The sequence below is a fragment of the Oncorhynchus mykiss genome, chromosome 21, assembly GCF_057628025.1.
Source record: "Oncorhynchus mykiss isolate SJ-2025 chromosome 21, ASM5762802v1, whole genome shotgun sequence".
Classification (NCBI taxonomy): Eukaryota; Metazoa; Chordata; class Actinopteri; order Salmoniformes; family Salmonidae; genus Oncorhynchus; species Oncorhynchus mykiss.
In genome coordinates this window covers 1335001-1357500 of record NC_143042.1, presented here as the reverse complement: position 1 = coordinate 1357500, position 22500 = coordinate 1335001, and the positions used below count along the sequence as shown (strand labels likewise).

The 22500-nt window shown below is 45.0% G+C and overlaps 2 protein-coding genes across 7 annotated transcripts in view; one reads left to right on the top strand and one right to left on the bottom strand.

Annotated features, from left to right (window-relative positions):
• Positions 1 to 22500, top strand: part of LOC110513868 (ELKS/Rab6-interacting/CAST family member 1) — a 541524-nt gene that overhangs the window by 84613 nt on the left and 434411 nt on the right. For all 6 annotated transcript variants that reach the window (XR_016490094.1, XR_016490093.1, XM_090213395.1 and 3 more), the window contains exons 4-5: positions 18430 to 18594; positions 22221 to 22347. Coding sequence is in view for 4 of the 6 variants with exons in the window: in XM_090213395.1 (XP_090069521.1) it covers positions 18430 to 18594; positions 22221 to 22347 (292 nt within the window). In the remaining 2 variants the exon portion in view is untranslated. The remainder of the gene's footprint in view (positions 1 to 18429; positions 18595 to 22220; positions 22348 to 22500) is intronic.
• On the bottom strand, positions 11177 to 14547 carry LOC110510583 (beta-1,3-galactosyl-O-glycosyl-glycoprotein beta-1,6-N-acetylglucosaminyltransferase 3-like). Its single transcript, XM_021591905.3, has one exon. It carries the CDS (start codon positions 12503 to 12505, stop codon positions 11177 to 11179), a length of 1329 nt encoding a protein of 442 aa, XP_021447580.3. The 5' UTR covers positions 12506 to 14547.

The following is a 22500-nucleotide window of genomic DNA, read 5'->3' as shown; positions in this document are numbered from 1 at the left end:
ATTCAGCTCTGTACTGTATTCTCACCATTCAGCTCTCTACTGTATTCTCTCCATTCAGCTCTGTACTGTATTCTCTCCATTCAGTTCTCTACTGTATTCTCTCCATTCAGCTCTCTACTGTATTCTCTCCATTCAGCTCTGTACTGTATTCTCTACATTCAGCTCTGTACTGTATTCCCAATCAGACTCCGAGCATCTCTTCTAGTCTGACTCATAACTATTTCATAACGGATAAAGAGTTGAACTGTGTTGTAGCTGGCCTCATTCTTCCCATTGTCTGTAAGTCACCTCGGGACAGCTGAGGAGGCCCGTTATAGCTACATTCACTGAGGTGGTAAATTCCACAAAAATTGAAGCACATTCATGAGTCAGTTTGTTTTTATTAAGAACATTTTATCTAATCAAGATCCAGCTATTAAGACCTTTTATCTATCTGGTCATGATCCAGCTATTAAGACCTTTTATCTATCTGGTCATGATCCAGCTATTAAGACCTTTTATCTATCTGGTCATGATCCAGCTTTTAAGACCTTTTATCTATCTGGTCATGATCCAGCTATTAAGACCTTTTATCTATCTGGTCATGATCCAGCTATTAAGACCTTTTATCTATCTGGTCATGATCCAGCTTTTAAGACCTTTTATCTGGTCCCCCTCCTGTAGTCTGGTTGGTTGTCTCTTGCCCTCCTGTAGATAGGAGTCTGGTTGTTTGTCTCTCTCCCTCCTGCAGAGAGGAGGCTGGTTGGTTGTCTCTCTCCCTCCTTCTGCAGAGAGGAGGCTGGCTGGTTGTTTCTCTCCCTCCTGCAGAGAGGAGTCTGGTTGGTTGTCTCTCTCCCTCCTTCTGCAGAGAGGAGGCTGGCTGGTTGTCTCCCTCCCTCCTTCTACAGAGAGGAGTCTGGTTGGTTGTCTCTCTCCCTCCTGTAGAGAGGAGTCTGGCTGGTTGTCTCTCTCCCTCCTGCAGAGAGGAGGCTGGCTGGTTTGAAAGCCTGGAGCCTGATATTCCCCTCACATGGCTGTCTTCACAGGGAGAAGGAGGGAGAGGAGGAGGAGAGAGGGAGGGAGAGGAGAGAGAGATAAGAGAAGCGGGGGAGAGAGGCATAATGAGAGAGAAAGACCCTTCATACTGGAGGTCAGTGTGTGTGTGTGTGTGTGTGTGTGTGTGTGTGTGTGTGTGTGTGTGTGTTTATTTGCCTGAGTCTCAGTATCTTACCATCACACAGCAGAATACATCCTATGACCTCAAGGTTTACCTGGTGTCCTGATTAATCATGTCCCCTGGTATATGTGGTGACCAGAGTGACAGCATGCCTTCTGCTTCCTGTCTGTCATCCAATCCCATGGCATGAATACATAATCACTGTCATTGTTATATTAGCATGTCCTGTTGCTATTGATTTAATTAGGAACCAGCTATATAGACAGCAGGTCAGGGATGCTTGGTCTACTTTTCTCTCTCTCCATCTCTCTCCATCTCACTCCATCTCTCTCCATCTCACTCCATCTCTCTCCATCTCGCTCCATCTCACTCCATCTCTCTCCATCTCGCTCCATCTCTCTCCATCTCGCTCCATCTCGCTGCATCTCGCTCCATCTCGCTCCATCTCGCTCCATCTCTCTCCATCTCGCTCCATCTCTCTCCATCTCGCTCCATCTCGCTCCATCTCTCTCCATCTCTCTCCATCTCGCTCCATCTCGCTCCATCTCTCTCCATCTCTCTCCATCTCTCTCCATCTCGCTCCATCTCACTCCATCTCTCTCCATCTCTCTCCATCTCTCTCCATCTCGCTCCATCTCGCTGCATCTCTCTCCATCTCGCTCCATCTCGCTCCATCTCGCTCCATCTCACTCCATCTCGCTCCATCTCTCTCCATCTCTCTCCATCTCGCTCCATCTCGCTGCATCTCGCTCCATCTCGCTCCATCTCGCTCCATCTCTCTCCATCTCGCTCCATCTCTCTCCATCTCGCTCCATCTCTCTCAATTCAATTCAATTCAAGGGGCTTTATAGACATGGGAAACATATGTTAACAAGTAGATAATAAACAAAAGTGAAATAAACAATAAAAATGAACAGTAAACATTACACTCACAGAAGTTCCAAAAGAATAAAGACATTTCAAATGTCATATTATATATATACAGTGTTGTAACGATGTACAAATGGTTCAAGTACAAAATGGAAAATAAATCAATGTAAATATGGGTTGTATTTACAATGGTGTTTGTTCTTCACTGGTTGACCTTTTCTTGTGGCAACAGGTCACAAATCTTGCTGCTGTGATGTCACACTGTGGTATTTCACCCAGTAGATATGGAAGTTTATCAAAATTGGATTTGTTTTCGAATTTTTTGTGAATCTGTGTAATCTGAAGGAAATATGTGTCTCTGATATGGTCATACATTCGGCAGGAGGTTAGGAAGTGCAGCTCAGTTTCCACCTCATTTTGTGGGCAGTGAGCACATAGCCTGTCTTCTCTTGAGAGCCATGTCTGCCTACGGCGGCCTTTCTCAATAGCAAGGCTATGCTCACTGAGTCTGTACATAGTCAAAGCTTTCCTTCATTTTGGGTCAGTCACAGTGGTCAGGTATTCTGCCGCTGTGTACTCTCTGTTTAGGGCCAAATAGCATTCTAGTTTGCTCTGTTTTTTTGTTAATTCTTTCCAATGTGTCAAGTAATTATCTTTTTGTTTTCTCATGATTTGGTTGGGTCTAATTGTGCTGCTGTCCTGGGGCTCTGTAGGGTGTGTTTGTGTTTGTGAACAGAGCCCCAGGACCAGCTTGCTTATGGGACTCTTCTCCAGGTTCATCTCTCTGTAGGTGATGGCTTTGTTATGGAAGGTTTGGGAATCGCTTCCTTTTAGGTGGTTGTAGAATTTAATGGCTCTTTTCTGGATTTTGATAATTAGTGGGTATCGGCCTAATTCTGCTCTGCATGCATTATTTGGTGTTTTACCTTGTACACAGAGGATATTTTTGCAGAATTCTGCATGCAGTGTCTCAATTTGGTGTTTGTCCCATTTTGTGAAGTCTTGGTTGGTGAGCGGACGCCAGACCTCACAACCATAAAGGGCAATGGATTTTATGACTGATTCAAGTATTTTTTGCCAGATCCTAATTGGTATGTCAAATGTTATGGTCCTTTTAATGGCATAGAAGACCCTTCTTGCCTTGTAGTCTCTACTTCTCTCTTTCTTTCTCTCTCTCTCTCTCTCTCTCTCTCTTTCTCTCTCTCTCTCTCTCTCTCTCTCTGTTTCTCTCTCTCTCTCCTCTCTCTCGATCTCCTCTCTCTCTCTCTCTCTCTCTCTCTCTCTCTCTCTCTCTCTCTCCTCTCTCTCGATCTCCTCTCTCTCTCTCTCTCTCTCGATCTCCTCTCTCTCTCTCTCTCTCTCTCTCTCTCTCTTCCTCTGATCTTGATTTCCTGTTCACTTTTCCTCCATACTCCACCGCCTCTCTCATGACGTCTTTCTCCATCTCCCCTCTCCTCCACACTGCTGATTCATGTTGGAGCATCTTTACCTCCTGTCTTTTCTCACCTCACTCTCTCTTTCCTTGAGTCGTGATGTCGCTTAAGGGAAGGGGTGTGTGTGTGTGTGTGTGTGTGTCTGTGTGGTGTGTGTGTGAAGGGGGTGCTGATCACCTGGTTGGGAGTTTGTGATGGGTGGGGGAGGGTGTGTGCCTGAGGACACCACAGTGATGCCAGCTTGTACACTAACAGTAGTCCAGGGATCTGTTCTTCTCTGGGACAGGGAGTGTTGTAGTCCAGGGATCTGTTCTTCTCTGGGTCAGGGAGTGTTGTAGTCCAGGGATCTGGTCTTCTCTGGGTCAGGGAGTGTTTTAGTCCAGGGATCTGGTCTTCTCTGGGTCAGGGAGTGTTGTAGTCCAGGGATCTGTTCTTCTCTGGGACAGGGAGTGTTGTAGTCCAGGGATCTGGTCTTCTCTGGGTCAGGGAGTGTTGTAGTCAGGTCCTGGTCTTCTCTGGGTCAGGGAGTGTTGTAGTCAGGTCCTGGTCTTCTCTGGGTCAGGGAGTGTTGTAGTCAGGTCCTGTTCTTCTCTGGGTCAGGGAGTGTTGTAGTCCAGGGATCTGTTCTTCTCTGTGTCAGGGAGTGTTGTAGTCCAGGGATCTGTTCTTCTCTAGGTCAGGGATTGTTGATGTCCAGGGATCTGGTCTTCTCTGGGTCAGGGAGTGTTGTAGTCCAGGGATCTGGTCTTCTCTGGGTCAGGGAGTGTTTTAGTCAGGTCCCGGTCTTCTCTGGGTCAGGGAGTGTTGTAGTCTGGTCCTGGTCTTCTCTGGGTCAGGGAGTGTTGTAGTCAGGTCCTGTTCTTCTCTGGGTCAGGAAGTGTTGTAGTCAGGTCCCGGTCTTCTCTGGGTCAGGGAGTGTTGTAGTCCAGGGATCTGGTCTTCTCTGGGTCAGGGAGTGTTTTAGTCAGGTCCTGGTCTTCTCTGGGTCAGGGAGTGTTGTAGTCAGGTCCTGGTCTTCTCTGGGTCAGGGAGTGTTGTAGTCAGGTCCTGTTCTTCTCTGGGTCAGGAAGTGTTGTAGTCAGGTCCCGGTCTTCTCTGGGTCAGGGAGTGTTGTAGTCCAGGGATCTGTTCTTCTCTGGGTCAGGGAGTGTTGTAGTCAGGTCCTGGTCTTCTCTGGGTCAGGGAGTGTTGTAGTCCAGGGATCTGTTCTTCTCTGGGTCAGGGAGTGTTGTAGTCCAGGGATCTGTTCTTCTCTGGGTCAGGGAGTGTTGTAGTCAGGTCCTGGTCTTCTCTGGGTCAGGGAGTGTTGTAGTCAGGTCCTGTTCTTCTCTGGGTCAGGGAGTGTTGTAGTCAGGTCCCGGTCTTCTCTGGGTCATGGAGTGTTGTAGTCCAGGGATCTGTTCTTCTCTGGGTCAGGGAGTGTTGTAGTCCAGGGATCTGGTCTTCTCTGGGTTAGGTCATGTTGTAGTCAGGTCCTGGTCTTCTCTGGGTCAGGGAGTGTTGTAGTCAGGTCCTGGTCTTCTCTGCGTCAGGGAGTGTTGTAGTCAGGTCCTGGTCTTCTCTGGGTCAGGGAGTGTTGTAGTCAGGTCCTGGTCTTCTCTGGGTCAGGGAGTGTTGTTGTCAGGTCCTGGTCTTCTCTGGGTCAGGGAGTGTTGTAGTCAGGTCCTGTTCTTCTCTGGGTCAGGGAGTGTTGTAGTCAGGTCCTGGCCTTCTCTGGGTCAGGGAGTGTTGTAGTCAGGTCCTGGTCTTCTCTGGGTCAGGGAGTGTTGTACTCAGGTCCTGGTCTTCTCTGGGTCAGGGAGTGTTGTAGTCAGGTCCTGGTCTTCTCTGGGTCAGGGAGTGTTGTTATCAGGTCCTGTTCTTCTCTGGGTCAGGGAGTGTTGTAGTCAGGTCCTGGTCTTGACTTGACTTTCACTCACACCTCCGAATGTGATCACACCATCCTCTCTTCCACTCCTCATCTGTCCTGTGTGTTGTGTGTTGTGTGTGTTTGCTCTTGTCTGTGTGTGTATGAGAGAGACAACGTCATTCATTCAGCACCACTCACAGATGGCTGATGTTGCTTAGTAACCAGGTCGCCTGTGGAATCATGACAGACTGTCCTTTCGTTGTCCTGAGAGAGATAGATAGAGAAAGAGAGAGGATATGTACAACAATAGATATTCTAGAATGAGCTCTGTGGAGTATACAGTATATAATACACAGTGTATCAATGTGAAGTGACCAGTGTTCAATGCTTCTATATACAGGGGACAGCAGTGACGTGTGTGTGTGTGTGTGTGTGTGTGTGTGTGTGTGTGTGTGTGTGTGTGTGTGTGTGTGTGTGTGTGTGTGTGTGTGTGTGTGTGTGTGTGTGTGTGTGTGTGTGTGTGTGTGTGTGTGTGTGTGTGTGTGTGAGGGTGTGTGTGTGTGTGAGGGTGTGTGTGTGTGTGTAAGCGCAAGATACTATGCGTGTGTTTTTGTGTGATTGATTGAGTGAGTGGGTGTATGTTTGCAAATATCTCTCTAAGATGCAGGGCAGAGTACAGGTGGGCAGGTATGGATGACTCTTCAGCAGTCTGATGGTCTGGTGATAGAAGCTGTTTCAGAGTCTGTTGGTCTGAGATCTGATGCTCCTGGAACATCTGCCACACTGTAGCAGAATGAACACTCCGTGGCTGAGGTCCCTAATGATCAGGGATACACATTAACTCAGCACTCGGATTCAAAGTTATCATTTAATACGTACAGAGGGATCTGCACTTTATTAGCAAAAAGTAATCATATGAGTTTGCTTTACAGAACTATTTATTTAGCAGTTTTACAGCTAACTGGTTTAAAAGAGAATTTTACGGTCGTTTAAAAGGGAACATTACAGTTTGATTATGTTCCTGCTGGCCAATTAGCAGTTTTAAAGCTAATTTCCAGCAATTCTAAACATTTTCCCAAGACTAATGCCATGTTACTATGATATCGGAGTGAGAGTGACTAACAAAATCAATTAGGGGTCCCTGGAGGTCAGGCTCCCTGGAGGTCAGGCTCCCTGGAGGTCAGGCTCCCTGGAGGTCAGGCTCCCCTGGAGGTTAGGGCCCCTGGAGGTCAGGGCTCCCTGGAGGTCAGGCTCCCTGGAGGTCAGGCCCCCTGGAGGTCAGGGCCCCCTGGAGGTCAGGGCCCTTGGAGGTCAGGGCCCCTGGGCTTACCCTGTGTGCTCGGTCGGTATTTCGTCCATGATTACTACAAGTGTAGGTAGCTGGCTCGACTAACCAGATGTATTTAAGTGACATGGACTAATTTAGTGACGGTCAGTGAGTGACAGGGACTAATTTAGTGACGTCAGTGAGTGACAGGGACTAATTTAGTGACGGTCAGTGAGTGACAGGGACTAATTTAGTGACGGTCAGTGAGTGACATGGACTAATTTAGTGACGGTCAGTGAGTGACATGGACTAATTTAGTGACGGTCAGTGAGTGACATGGACTAATTTAGTGACGGTCAGTGAGTGACATGGACTAATTTAGTGACGGTCAGTGAGTGACAGGGACTAATTTAGTGACGGTCAGTGAGTGACATGGACTAATTTAGTGACGGTCAGTGAGTGACATGGACTAATTTAGTGACGGTCAGTGAGTGACATGGACTAATTTAGTGACGGTCAGTGAGTGACATGGACTAATTTAGTGACGGTCAGTGAGTGACAGGGACTAATTTGGTGACGGTCAGTGAGTGACATGGACTAATTTAGTGACGGTCAGTGAGTGACATGGACTAATTTGGTGACGGTCAGTGAGTGACATGGACTAATTTAGTGACGGTCAGTGAGTGACATGGACTAATTTGGTGACGGTCAGTGAGTGACAGGGACTAATTTAGTGACGGTCAGTGAGTGACATGGACTAATTTGGTGACGGTCAGTGAGTGACATGGACTAATTTAGTGACGGTCAGTGAGTGACATGGACTAATTTAGTGACGGTCAGTGAGTGACATGGACTAATTTAGTGACGGTCAGTGAGTGACATGGACTAATTTAGTGACGGTCAGTGAGTGACATGGACTAATTTAGTGACGGTCAGTGAGTGACATGGACTAATTTAGTGACGGTCAGTGAGTGACATGGACTAATTTAGTGACGGTCAGTGAGTGACATGGACTAATTTAGTGACGGTCAGTGAGTGACATGGACTAATTTAGTGACGGTCAGTGAGTGACATATAGAGAAAACATGTCAAGAGGAAAACTAATGATGCACAAATCAGTTTCAAAATGGCACCTTGTCTGACTGTAATTTGAGACCCGAGTTCCCCCACAAAATTTTAAAAAATCATACGGTCTGTAATTACGGCGATGCCGGTGTTACGTTGGGCTGGCCGGTGTTCCGTTGGGCTGGCCGGTGTCCCGTTGGGCTGGCCGGTGTTCCGTTGGGCTGGCGATCGAGGGTGATGTAGTTGCCGTACCAGGCGGTGATGCAACCCGACAGAATGCTCTCAACGGTGCATCTGTAGAGAGGGTCTTAGGGGCCATTGCAAATTTCTTTAGCCGACTGAGGTTGAAGAGGCGCTGTTGTGCCTCCTTCACTACAATGTGATGAGACCATGTCAAGGTCCTCTGTGATGTCAACGCTGAGGAACTTGGAAGGTTTTGACCTTTCCCACTGCAGCCCTGTCGATAGAGATGTGGGCGTGCTCTTCCTTCTGTCTCCTGTAGTCCAAAATCAGCTCCTTGGTTTTGTCGACGTTGAGGGAGAGGTTATTGTCCTTTCACCTCTCCACCAGGGCTCTAACCTCTAACCCTGTAGGTTGTGCCGTCGTTGTTGGTGATCAGGCCTACTACCACTGTCGTGTCGACAGCAAACCTTTATCGTTCAGTTCCAATCTTACATCCAATACCTGGCATAGAGAGTTCTTGACTGGTTTAGTTACCCAGTCGTGTCTGAACAGGGAGTACAGGAGGGGGGTGAGCCCACGCCCCCGCGTGGCAGAGGTGTTGTTGCCTACCACCAAGGGTCGGTCCCGTCAGGAAATCCAGGATCCAGTTGCACATGGAGAAGTTCAGAACCAGGGCCTGAGCTCAGTGACGAGCTTGGAGGGTTTACTATGGTGTTGAAGGCTGAGTTGTAGTCAATGAGCAGTATTCAGGTATTCACATAGGTATTCACATAGGTATCCCTCTTGTCCAGGTGGGCAGCGTGGAGATCATTTTGGACGCTGTTCAAGTTGTGTCGGGTAAGGTGGAGCTGATTATGGTCCTTGACTCTTAAAGCACTTCATGATGACAGAGGTGAAGCTACAGGGTGATCGTCATTTGGTTCAGTCAGCTTGTTTAGGCACAGGAACAATGGGGGGGCATATTGAAACACGTGGGGCCAGCGGACTGGGATAGGGAGAGATTGAATATGTCCGTGAACACTCCTGCCAGAAGATCTGCTCTTAGGACGCGGCTCGGGATGCCATCTGAGCCGGCAGCCTTGCGAGAGTTTACACGCTTGAAAGATTTACTCAAGAACCCACAATCCTCTTGGGCCTGCGTCGGTGGTCGGTGTGGTTTTTCTCGAAGCATGCAAAATAAAATATTTTTCCCAGCAAACCAGGAACATTCCCAGAACATTAGCTAAGATTCCATTAGGTTCTAGTTTGGGTTTTATCTAACATCAGGATAATAACATCCCAAAAACATTGAGAGAATGCACATCAAATTCCTGATTGACCATACAGCCATGGCTATATAGTGAAAAAAAAATAAGATGGCTTCCCTCGTGGAACAGACGAAAACAAACCTGGTTTGGGAACCAAACATTGCAGCTTCAAACCCAACATGTGCAGATTGGCAACATATGACGTGTATAAAATATGGTTGTGATTGTATGGTTACATTTAAATACTGTTGAAATGTTCTGTGAATGAAATGAGAATGCCATGTGTCTCTATATCATCTACAAGGAGGTCATCAAATGTGAATTGTCATTAAATCTGGAGAGAAACTTCATGGGGACGTATTCCAATCTGATTTAATTTGCATGCGGACAATGATGTGGTGATATTAGGTAAAGCTTATATATATATATATATATAATATATATTTTCTAAACATTCTTGAAATGTTCAGAGGACCTCCAAGAAAACGTAAAAGGTAGATTTCGTGAACACACTGTAAATGGAATGTTATGTTTCACCTGAAACACATATGCTATGAACTTCTTACAACATTAAGGGAATGTTATGTTTCACCTGAAACACATATGCTATGAACTTCTTACAACATTAAGGGAATGTTATGTTTCACCTGAAACACATATGCTATGAACTTCTTACAACATTAAGGGAATGTTATGTTTCACCTGAAACACATATGCTATGAACTTCTTACAACATTAAGGGAATGTTATGTTTCACCTGAAACACATATGCTATGAACTTCTTACAACATTAAGGGAATGTTATGTTTCACCTGAAACACATATGCTATGAACTTCTTACAACATTAAGGGAATGTTATGTTTCACCTGAAACATATATCAAATCACAGTACACAGTACAATCAGAACTACATAGTACAATCAGAACTACATAGTACAATCAGAACTACACAGTACAATCAGAACTACATAGTACAATCAGAACTACACAGTACAATCAGAACTACACAGTACAATCAGAACTACACAGTACAATCAGAACTACATAGTACAATCAGAACTACACAGTACAATCAGAACTACACAGTACAATCAGAACTACACAGTACAATCAGAACTACATAGTACAATCAGAACTACACAGTACAATCAGAACTACATAGTACAATCAGAACTACATAGTACAATCAGAACTACACAGTACAATCAGAACTACATAGTACAATCAGAACTACATAGTACAATCAGAACTACATAGTACAATCAGAACTACATAGTACAATCAGAACTACATAGTACAATCAGAACTACACAGTACAATCAGAACTACACAGTACAATCAGAACTACACAGTACAATCAGAACTACATAGTACAATCAGAACTACACAGTACAATCAGAACTACACAGTACAATCAGAACTACACAGTACAATCAGAAATATACTGTGCAAATCAGAAAAATCAGAATACACTGAATGGACAAAACCTGCTCTTTCCATGACATAGACTGACCAGGTGAATCCAGGTGAAAGATATGATCCCTTATTGATGTTACCTGTTAAATCCACTTCAATCAGTGTAGATGAAGGGGAGGAGACAGGTTAAAGAAGGAGTGTTAAGCCTTGAGACAACTGAGACTTGGATTGTGTATGTGTGCCATTCCGAGGGTGAATGGGCAAGACAACATATTTAAGCGCCTTTGAACGGGGTCCCGGTTTGTGTCAAGAACTGCAACGCTGCTGGGTTTTCCACGCTCAACAGTTTGCTGTGTGTATCGAGAATGGTCCACCACCCAAAGGACATCCAGCCAACTTGACACAACTGTGGGAAGCATTGTAGTCAACATGGGGCCAGCATCCCTGTGGAACGCCTTCGACACCTTGTAGAGTCCATGCCCAGAGGATTGAGGCTGATCTGGGGGCGAAAGGTGGTGCAACTCAATATTAGGAAGGTGTTCCTAATGTTTTGTACACTCAGGGTATATTTTAAATATAACCTACGTTACTGTATTTACAACCCTCTCCACAGTACCACCAGAAATATACAACATTTCAAAACATATTTCAAATAAATGCACATTAACATATTTACAACTTTTAACATTTCATCGTTTTTGTAAGATCCTCTCAGATTCCACTGTCCTTCGTGAAACACGGTCTGTGGCTTTGAAGCGCAGGTACGACTCCAGACACCTGATAGCCACATCATCCACCTCAGGGTCAAACTTGTTAGCGATGAGGTGGTGATGTTGTAGGAGCCACCTGAGATCTCCAGCCCCGTAGACACAAATGGACCTCCTGTAGACACCCGAGCAGGGTGGATATGGGGCTCCGTTCCTCACATCTCCTTCCAGGGAACGCCACTTCACAATGCGCGCAATGGCGTTCATGTCTGATTCATGGTACTTGATGTGCGGAGGGTTAGAGCCTGGCACAGAGGGCATGCGCTGCAGGGTGGCCCACAGGTGTTCATCAGGACTATAGGTGTCCTTCTCCCACTCCAACAGCGCCCGGACCTCCTGAGACTTCATCACGTGACGGACAAAGGCCCTGGACACCAGGAAGTAGGCGTTGCCAGAAAACATGGGGGTGCTGATTGGAGGAGGGCTCTTCCTAACGTTCGTCTTGACCACCATGTTGCTGGTGATTTTGTGGTGAAACTGCCATCTGCTGTTTTTATAGTCGTCGGTGGTCTCTGACTCCATGCTGTTCCTCCCGTTCTGCAGCTTGAGGGCCTGAACCATCTCAGCGTTGGTCTTAATGGGGAAGTCTGTTCCACAGGTGTTGATCAGGTACCTCCACTGGACAGGTGACTTCAGGAGATCCTCCATACAGTTCAGATCAGCCTGCACTCTGGACCAGGAGGCGTATACCACACTCTCTAACTTACTGGCCACAAACACATTAGTCAGACAGGACACGATAGCCCTCACTGCCGTCCTGAAGGCCTCCGAGGACTTCTGGTCGATGTGGACGCAGTACACGTTCTGAGGAGTGTACAGGGCACGCAGGAGCCGCTCAAACATCTCAATCTTGTCGTGGATGACCATGGAGTAGGCGATGGGGAACTCCTTCTCCTCCTGACTGAGAGGAACGGTGATGAACTCTCTTTCTGTGACGTACCTCTGACAGTCCTGAGTCACGTTGTGGTAGAAGGCCTCTGACAGCAGCTGCTGTTTCTTCATGGTCTTCAGCAGGACGCTGAGCTGCTTCCTCTCCAGACCCTCCAGGTCTCCCTGGATGATGGCTGAGCAGGCCGGCAGGTCGGCAGCGTAGTCCAGCGGCAGGAGGTCCAGAACGGGGAGAGGACTCCTGTCAGAGCCCGGCGGGCGTCTGAGAGCGGCCCACAGGAGCAGAGGGACGGATCCACTCAGGAGGACCAGAGATAAGTTTTTGAAGAATCTCTGAGACCTGGAGAACCGAACAGAAGCCATGACTAGTCCGTATTATCTGTCAGGGTTCTCCTCAAAGAATGTAAGAGTTGCACTACGCCACCTTGTGGACTGGTTGCGCCACTGTCATTTAAAAAAACTTTATTTGTAATCATTTAAGGCCTGGCACCACACCCGAATGGAGTATTTCTTTGCTTTAGAGTGCAGGAAATGTCCTCCATCCCGCTGTACTCAGTAGCACCTCTTTGTTAAAAAAAGATCCCTGGGAGAACCCTGTATGTGGTATTGCCTTTGTGGTATTAGTATCTACCAACACCACAGCTGAGGAGGAGGAGTTGCACACTGCTGGGCAACAGAAAGATGTGTCTCACCAGCACCTCACAGCTCAAATAAATGACACACACCTCTCACACACCTCTGTTTAAAAGGAAGAGGTGTAATCATTAACTCTAGTGGGCGTTGTCTGTGGGCATGGTGTAAACACTCTAGGGAGCGTGGCCTTTCTGTAAACACTAGTGGGCGTGGCCTTTCTGTAAACACTAGTGGGCGTGGCCTTTCTGTAAACACTAGTGAGCGTGGCCTTTCTGTAAACACTAGTGGGCGTGGCCTTTCTGTAAGCACTCTAGTGGGTGTGGCCTTTCTGCAAACACTAGTGGGTGTGGCTTTTCTGTAAACACTAGTGGGCGTGGCCTTTCTGTAAGCACTCTATGGGCGTGGCCTTTCTGTAAACACTCTAGTGGGCGTGGCCTTTCTGTAAGCACTCTAGTCGGCGTGGCCTTTCTGTAACACTCTAGTGGGCGTGGCCTTTCTGTAAACACTAGTGGGCGTGGCCTTTCTGTAAGCACTCTAGTGGGCGTGGCCTTTCTGTAAGCACTCTAGTGGGCGTGGCCTTTCTGTAAACACTCTAGTGGGCGTGGCCTTTCTGTAAACACTATGGGCGTGGCCTTTCTGTAAACACTATGGGCGTGGCCTTTCTGTAAACACTCTAGTGGGCGTGGCCTTTCTGTAAACACTATGGGCGTGGCCTTTCTGTAAACACTCTAGTGGGCGTGGCCTTTCTGTAAACACTATGGGCGTGGCCTTTCTGTAAACACTATGGGCGTGGCCTTTCTGTAAACACTCTAGTGGGCGTGGCCTTTCTGTAAACACTAGTGGGCGTGGCCTTTCTGTAAACACTAGTGGGCGTGGCCTTTCTGTAAACACTATGGGCGTGGCAGACCAGGGAGGTAAAAGCTCTGTAGCAGCCTTGGTATGGTTGCCCCTGTAGGTGGCTTGTTTCCTGGTCAGCATTGTGACACATGTTATTTTAATTCAACTAAGCAAGTCAGTTAAGAACAAATTCTCACGTTAAACAGCTGTCTGTCCTCTAGACCATGTTCTGTTACAATCTCCACCCAGCACAGCCAGAAGAGGACTGGCTACCCCACATAGCCTGGTTCCTCTCTAGGTTTCTTCCTAGGTTTTGGCCTTTCTAGGGAGTTTTTCCTAGCCACCGTGCTTCTACACCTGCATTGCTTGCTGTTTGGGGTTTTAGGCTGGGTTTCTGTACAGCACTTTGAGATATCAGCTGATGTACGAAGGGCTATATAAATACATTTGATTTGATTTGATTTAGCTTTGAGGCGTGGGTCAAAGCAGCCTCATAAACGTGTTGAGTCAGACGCTTACCTTGCCGTACACAGTTGAAATATCTAGCCCATACATTTAGAAATATCTAGCCCATACATTTTGAAATATCTAGCCCATACATTTTGAAATATCTAGCCCATACATTTAGAAATATCTAGCCCATACATTTAGAAATATCTAGCCCATACATTTAGAAATATCTAGCCCATACATTTAGAAATATCTAGCCCATACATTTTGAAATATCTAGCCCATACATTTTGAAATATCTAGCCCATACATTTTGAAATATCTAGCCCATACAGTTTGAAATATCTAGCCCATACATTTTGCACACAATATTTTATATACAGGAGGTTTTTAAAGGACCATGGAAAAAAAAATGTCACACTACTGGCGTTGTCACAGTCCTATTGACTAACATGGTAGACCTCATATTACCAGACCACAACAACATCCCACAGCTGCTTTGACCATTCAGTCAGATAGGCACACTATTTAAATATTGAAATCATTTGACTTCCGTTCCATGAAATCCTTCAACATTTAACAATGTCACCTTTATCCACACATATCACGTCCTGGTGTGGTGCAGAGGAACAGGGTTTGTACAGGTGTACAGGGGTTAAACATGGTGTTTTATCACGTCCTGGTGTGGTGCAGAGGAACAGGGTTTATACAGGTGTACAGGGGTTAAACATGGTGTTTTATCACGTCCTGGTGTGGTGCAGAGGAACAGGGTTTGTACAGGTGTACAGGGGTTAAACATGGTGTTTTATCACGTCCTGGTGTGGTGCAGAGGAACAGGGTTTATACAGGTGTACAGGGGTTAAACAAGGTGTTGTATCACGTCCTGGTGTGGTGCAGAGGAACAGGGTTTGTACAGGTGTACAGGGGTTAAACATGGTGTTTTATCACGTCCTGGTGTGGTGCAGAGGAACAGGGTTTATACAGGTGTACAGGGGTTAAACATGGTGTTTTATCACGTCCTGGTGTGGTGCAGAGGAACAGGGTTTGTACAGGTGTACAGGGGTTAAACATGGTGTTTTATCACGTCCTGGTGTGGTGCAGAGGAACAGGGTTTATACAGGTGTACAGGGGTTAAACATGGTGTTTTATCACGTCCTGGTGTGGTGCAGAGGAACAGGGTTTGTACAGGTGTACAGGGGTTAAACATGGTGTTTTATCACGTCCTGGTGTGGTGCAGAGGAACAGGGTTTATACAGGTGTACAGGGGTTAAACATGGTGTTTTATCACGTCCTGGTGTGGTGCAGAGGAACAGGGTTTATACAGGTGTACAGGGGTTAAACATGGTGTTTTATCACGTCCTGGTGTGGTGCAGAGGAACAGGGTTAGATGACAGCTGTCGGGGGTTAAACATGGTGTTTTATCACATCCTGGTTGCAGGTTAATATCCATGACAAACATCCTAGACCCATTTTCCAACTCGTACAGCAAACACAGCCAGGTCTGAAAGGCAGAGTTGAGGCTGAGATGAATTTTTATAAAATGTGTTAATGATTGATGTTGAACATCTGTGTTATGGCGCTCCGTTGATGTCAGATAGCTACATTATTTGAATATTGAAATAATTGAGTCCTTGTACATGTCATCTGTTTCCACCCGTCCAGAGCCATGGTTTTTAGAGAGTTTAGGTCAACTTTTAGAACTTAGAATGTTGTTATAATTCTAGACATTCCGTTTGATAGCGTGGATGTATGAAGGACTCATGGAATGGCAGGAAAATGATTTCCTATTTTATTTAAAAAACAAAATTTGAACACCAGTGTTGAACCTCCATTGACATCAAATAGGTAGTTAATATTAAAATCCTTTAAAATGTTATAATCTCACCTGTATGCTCATGTACTCCTCTACAAACAGGCAGACAGACAGGCACACAAGGTTGAGTAAAAATAGATCTATGGATCTGAATACAACATACAATGTCCTCTTAGATGGGTGACTGTTCTGGACAGGCTCCGAGTAACATTTTGGTGTCCAAAGCCCTCTGTGAACTCCGTAGGATCATATGCATTATAATGGCACAAAGCCCTCTGTGAACTCCGTAGGATCCCATGCCTTATAATGGCACAAAGCCCTCTGTGAACTCTGTAGGATCCCATGCCTTATAATGGCACAAAGCCCTCTGTGGACACCGTAGGATCCCATGCCTTATAATGACACAAAGCCCTCTGTGGACACCGTAGGATCCCATGCCTTATAATGACACAAAGCCCTCTGTGGACACCGTAGGATCCCATGCCTTATAATGACACAAAGCCCTCTGTGGACACCGTAGGATCCCATGCCTTATAATGGCACAAAGCCCTCTGTGGACACCGTAGGATCCCATGCATTATAATGACACAAAGCCCTCTGTGGACACCGTAGGATCCCATGCATTATAATGGCACAAAGCCCTCTGTGAACTCCGTAGGATCCCATGCATTATAATGGCACAAAGCCCTCTGTGAACTCCGTAGGATCCCATGCATTATAATGGCACAAAGCCCTCTGTGAACTCCGTAGGATCCCATGCATTATAATGGCACAAAGTCGCTCTCCGTTTCCACCCTCTCAGCGGAGCGGACTTGAAGTGTCAAGGTTTCAGAACCCCACATTTGCATAGGAGGTGACGTGCCACATTTTCTGGCCTAAATACGGGTGAGTTGACAACGTTATAAAAACACGAGATCGCTCTTACCACTAGGCTACCCTGCCGCCCCAATGAGGCCCCGCTGGTCCAACGCTCTTACCACTAGGCTACCCTGCCGCCCCAATGAGGCCCCGCTGGTCCAACGCTCTTACCACTAGGCTACCCTGCCGCCCCAATGAGGCCCCGCTGGTCCAACGCTCTTACCACTAGGCTACCCTGCCGCCCCAATGAGGCCCCCCTGGTCCAACGCTCTTACCACTAGGCTACCCCCCCGCCCCAATGAGGCCCCGCTGGTCCAACGCTCTTACCACTAGGCTACCCTGCCGCCCCAATGAGGCCCCGCTCGTCCAACGCTCTTACCACTAGGCTACCCTGCCGCCCCAATGAGGCCCCGCTCGTCCAACGCTCTTACCACTAGGCTACCTCCCCGCCCCAATGAGGCCCCCCTGGTCCAACGCTCTTACCACTAGGCTACCCTGCCGCCCCAATGAGGCCCCGCTGGTCCAACGCTCTTACCACTAGGCTACCCTGCCGCCCCAATGAGACCCCGCTGGTCCAACGCTCTTACCACTAGGCTACCCTGCCGCCCCAATGAGACCCCGCTGGTCCAACGCTCTTACCACTAGGCTACCCTGCCGCCCCAATGAGGCCCCGCTGGTCCAACGCTCTTACCACTAGGCTACCCTGCCGCCCCAATGAGGCCCCGCTGGTCCAACGCTCTTACCACTAGGCTACCCTGCCGCCCCAATGAGGCCCCGCTGGTCCAACGCTCTTACCACTAGGCTACCCTGCCGCCCCAATGAGGCCCCGCTGGTCCAACGCTCTTACCACTAGGCTACCCTGCCGCCCCAATGAGGCCCCGCTGGTCCAACGCTCTTACCACTAGGCTACCCTGCCGCCCCAATGAGGCCCCGCTGGTCCAACGCTCTGTAACTGATATCAAAGGCAGGAAGAACTACAAACTGTAACTGAGGCAGGAAGAACTACAAACTGGAAATGAGGCAGGAAGAACTACAAACTGTAACTGAGGCAGGAAGAACTACAAACTGGAAATGAGGCAGGAAGAACTACAAACTAACTGATATCAAAGGCAGGAAGAACTGCCCACTAGTAGGCTTGGGTGATATACCATATACCGGGGTATTTCGAAATACTGACGGTATGTGCGTGCTACTCCACTGCTGTTGAGTATAACTATGTGTCAAATAAATGATATGCAGATCAGGGCTCCAGCCATGCATTTGATTTGCTAAGTGGCTAAATGTCAAGATCAAACTTCTTGGTTACAGCAGAGATATTCAACCCCCTCCTGGATCAAGCGCCCCTTGTGTATAATTGCTCTAATAACGTAAACCGTGGTATGGTACAGAAACGGTATGATGGTATGAACATCTCTCTTCCCGCTCTCTCCCCCCTCTCTCTCTGCTCTCTTTCCTCTCTCTCCTCTCTCCCCACCCTCTCTCCTCTGTCCCCCCTCTCTCCTCTCTCCCCCTCTCTCCCCTCTCTCTCCTCTCTCCCCCCTCTCTCTCTGCTCTCTTTCCTCTCTCTCCTCTCTCCCCACCCTCTCCCCCCTCTCTCTCTCCTCTCCCCTCTCTACTCCCCCCTCTCTCTCTGCTCTCTTTCCTCTCCCCCCCCCCCCCTCTCTCTCTCCTCTCCCCCCTCTCTCTCTCTCCTCAGCACCTCCAGATGACAGTGCAGGCCCTGCAGGATGAGCTGAGGACTCAGAGAGATCTGAATCAGTTGTTCCAGCAGGACTGTAGTGGAGGGAGACCTGGAGAACCTCTGTCATTCGAACCCACTGAGGAGAACTTCCACAGGCTCCAAGCTGAACACCAGAGACAGGTGAGGTCTAGTTTCAGAAAGCTGAGTCCTGATCTAGGATCTGTTCATATATAATCTAATTAGCACTCCTATTCAGAGATGCCCAGGTCTATTTTCACGTTTAATTAAAAAAAACGAGTTTGTCCATTTAAGTTTACACAGAATGGAAATGTGTCTTTGGCGCTCTGGTTTACAGTGAAAGGTTAAAAACAGATAGAAAACACACAGTGAACATTTACATGTCAGTTCATCAGAGTCGTATTTAGGATTCTGTACTTTATACAACATCATGTTGTTCACACCATTCCATTTGTCAGAAGGCATAATAATAATACACTATTCCATTTGTCAGAAGGCATAATAATAATACACTATTCCATTTAATTTGTCAGAAGGCATAATAATAATACACTATTCCATTTGTCAGAAGGCATACTAATAATACACTATTCCATTTGTCAGAAGGCATAATAATAATACACTATTCCATTTGTCAGAAGGCATAATAATAATACACCATTCCATTTGTCAGAAGGCATAATAATAATACACCATTCCATTCCATTTGTCAGAAGGCATAATAATATTACACTATTCCATTTCATTTGTCAGAAGGCATAATAATAATACACTATTCCATTTGTCAGAAGGCATAATAATAATACACTATTCCATTTCATTTGTCAGAAGGCATAATAATAATACACTATTCCATTTCATTTGTCAGAAGGCATAATAATAATACACTATTCCATTTGTCAGAAGGCATAATAATAATACACTATTCCATTTCATTTGTCAGAAGGCATAATAATAATACACTATTCCATTTCATTTGTCAGAAGGCATAATAATAATACACTATTCCATTTGTCAGAAGGCATAATAATAATACACTATTCCATTTGTCAGAAGGCATAATAATAATACACTATTCCATTTCATTTGTCAGAAGGCATAATAATAATACACTATTCCATTTCATTTGTCAGAAGGCATAATAATAATACACTATTCCATTTGTCAGAAGGCATAATAATAATACACTATTTCATTTGTCAGAAGGCATAATAATAATACACTATTCCATTTGTCAGAAGGCATAATAATAATACACTATTCCATTTCATTTGTCAGAAGGCATAATAATAATACACTATTCCATTTCATTTGTCAGAAGGCATACTAATAATACACTATTCCATTTGTCAGAAGGCATAATAATAATACACTATTCCATTTGTCAGAAGGCATAATAATAATACACTATTCCATTCCATTTGTCAGAAGGCATAATAATAATACACTATTCCATTTCATTTGTCAGAAGGCATACTAATAATACACTATTCCATTTGTCAGAAGGCATAATAATAATACACTATTCCATTTGTCAGAAGGCATACTAATAATACACTATTCCATTTGTCAGAAGGCATAATAATAATACACTATTCCATTTGTCAGAAGGCATAATAATAATACACTATTCCATTCCATTTGTCAGAAGGCATAATAATAATACACTATTCCATTCCATTTGTCAGAAGGCATAATAATAATACACTATTCCATTTCATTTGTCAGAAGGCATAATAATAATACACTATTCCATTTGTCAGAAGGCATAATAATAATACACTATTCCATTTGTCAGAAGGCATAATAATAATACACTATTCCATTCCATTTGTCAGAAGGCATAATAATAATACACTATTCCATTCCATTTGTCAGAAGGCATAATAATAATACACTATTCCATTTGTCAGAAGGCATAATAATAATACACTATTCCATTCCATTTGTCAGAAGGCATAATAATAATACACTATTCCATTTAATTTGTCAGAAGGCACACTAATAATACACTATTCCATTTGTCAGAAGGCACACTAATAATACACTATTTCATTTGTCAGAAGGCATACTAATAATACACTATTCCATTCCATTTGTCAGAAGGCATAATAATAATACACTATTCCATTCCATTTGTCAGAAGGCATAATAATAATACACTATTCCATTTGTCAGAAGGCATAATAATAATACACTATTCCATTCCATTTGTCAGAAGGCATAATAATAATACACTATTCCATTTAATTTGTCAGAAGGCATAATAATAATACACTATTTCATTTGTCAGAAGGCATAATAATAATACACTATTCCATTTCATTTGTCAGAAGGCATAATAATAATACACTATTCCATTTGTCAGAAGGCATAATAATAATACACTATTCCATTCCATTTGTCAGAAGGCATAATAATAATACACTATTCCATTTGTCAGAAGGCATAATAATAATACACTATTCCATTCCATTTGTCAGAAGGCATAATAATAATACACTATTCCATTTGTCAGAAGGCATAATAATAATACACTATTCCATTCCATTTGTCAGAAGGCATAATAATAATACACTATTCCATTCCATTTGTCAGAAGGCATAATAATAATACACTATTCCATTTGTCAGAAGGCATAATAATAATACACTATTCCATTTGTCAGAAGGCATACTAATAATACACTATTCCATTCCATTTGTCAGAAGGCATAATAATAATACACTATTCCATTCCATTTGTCAGAAGGCATACTAATAATACACTATTCCATTCCATTTGTCAGAAGGCATACTAATAATACACTATTCCATTTGTCAGAAGGCATAATAATAATACACTATTCCATTTGTCAGAAGGCATAATAATAATACACTATTCCATTTAATTTGTCAGAAGGCATAATAATAATACACTATTCCATTTCATTTGTCAGAAGGCATACTAATAATACACTATTTCATTTCATTTGTCAGAAGACATACTAATAATACACTATTTCATTTCATTTGTCAGAAGACATACTAATAATACACTATTTCATTTCATTTGTCAGAAGGCACACTCCTCTGAATAACTTGAGGAATGTAATGCTAATGGACATAAAACAGTACAACAAGTATATAGAACTAACTAACCTCATTTAGAAATATCACTATCACGTCATGTTTCCCCTACGGGTATCAATAAAGTTAATTGAATCGAAAGTGTTAATTAAAGTGTTAAGTTAATTTAGAAATAACACAAACATGCTGAGGAGTAGCTTGGATTCAGGAGTTGACATTTACTGAAAGGAGGTGTGTTGTGTTCTCCCATTAAATTGAATTGAATTGAATCTTACTGTTACGTTTCAGGAGAAGACCCAGATGCAGACACTGTTAAAATAACAAAAGTTTATTACAGATCAGAGGTCAGTAATCCAGATCAGAGTCCATAAGGTACAGAACAGCAGGCAGGCTCAGGGTCAGGGTAGACAGAATGGTAAAAACTGGGGAAACTAGAAAACAGGTACTAGAAAATGCACGGCCCCAATGTGTAGGAATAGTTAGGAACTAGAAAGAGATAGGAGCAAGGGGAAAACACTGGTAGACCTGACAAACAAAACAAACTGGCAACAGACAACAGAGAGCACAGGTATAAATACACTGGGGATAATGGGGAAGATGGGCGACACCTGGAGGGGGGTAGAGACAATCACAAAGACAGGGGAAACAGATCAGGGTGTGACACTTTCCTCTAGGCCAAAGAGATTAATACAGTTGAATTGTGTTGAATGTAACCTCTAGGCCAAAGAGTTGTTCCTCCTGAGGAAGACGCTGGAGGAGATGGAGTTGAGGATCGACAGTCAGAAACAGACCCTGGGGGCCAGAGACCAGTCCATCAAGAAACTACTGGAGATGCTGCAGAGCAAAGGTATGGAGGGGTTCACACACACACACACACATACACACACACACACACACACACACACACACACACACACACACACACACACACACACACACACACACACACACACAGTACACACACACACACACACACACACACACACACACACACACACTC

What these genes read in the sequence shown, in the direction of transcription:
- LOC110510583 (XM_021591905.3), bottom strand. Translation starts at nt 12,505, where the DNA reads ATGGCTTCTGTTCGGTTCTCCAGGTCTCAGAGATTCTTCAAAAACTTA.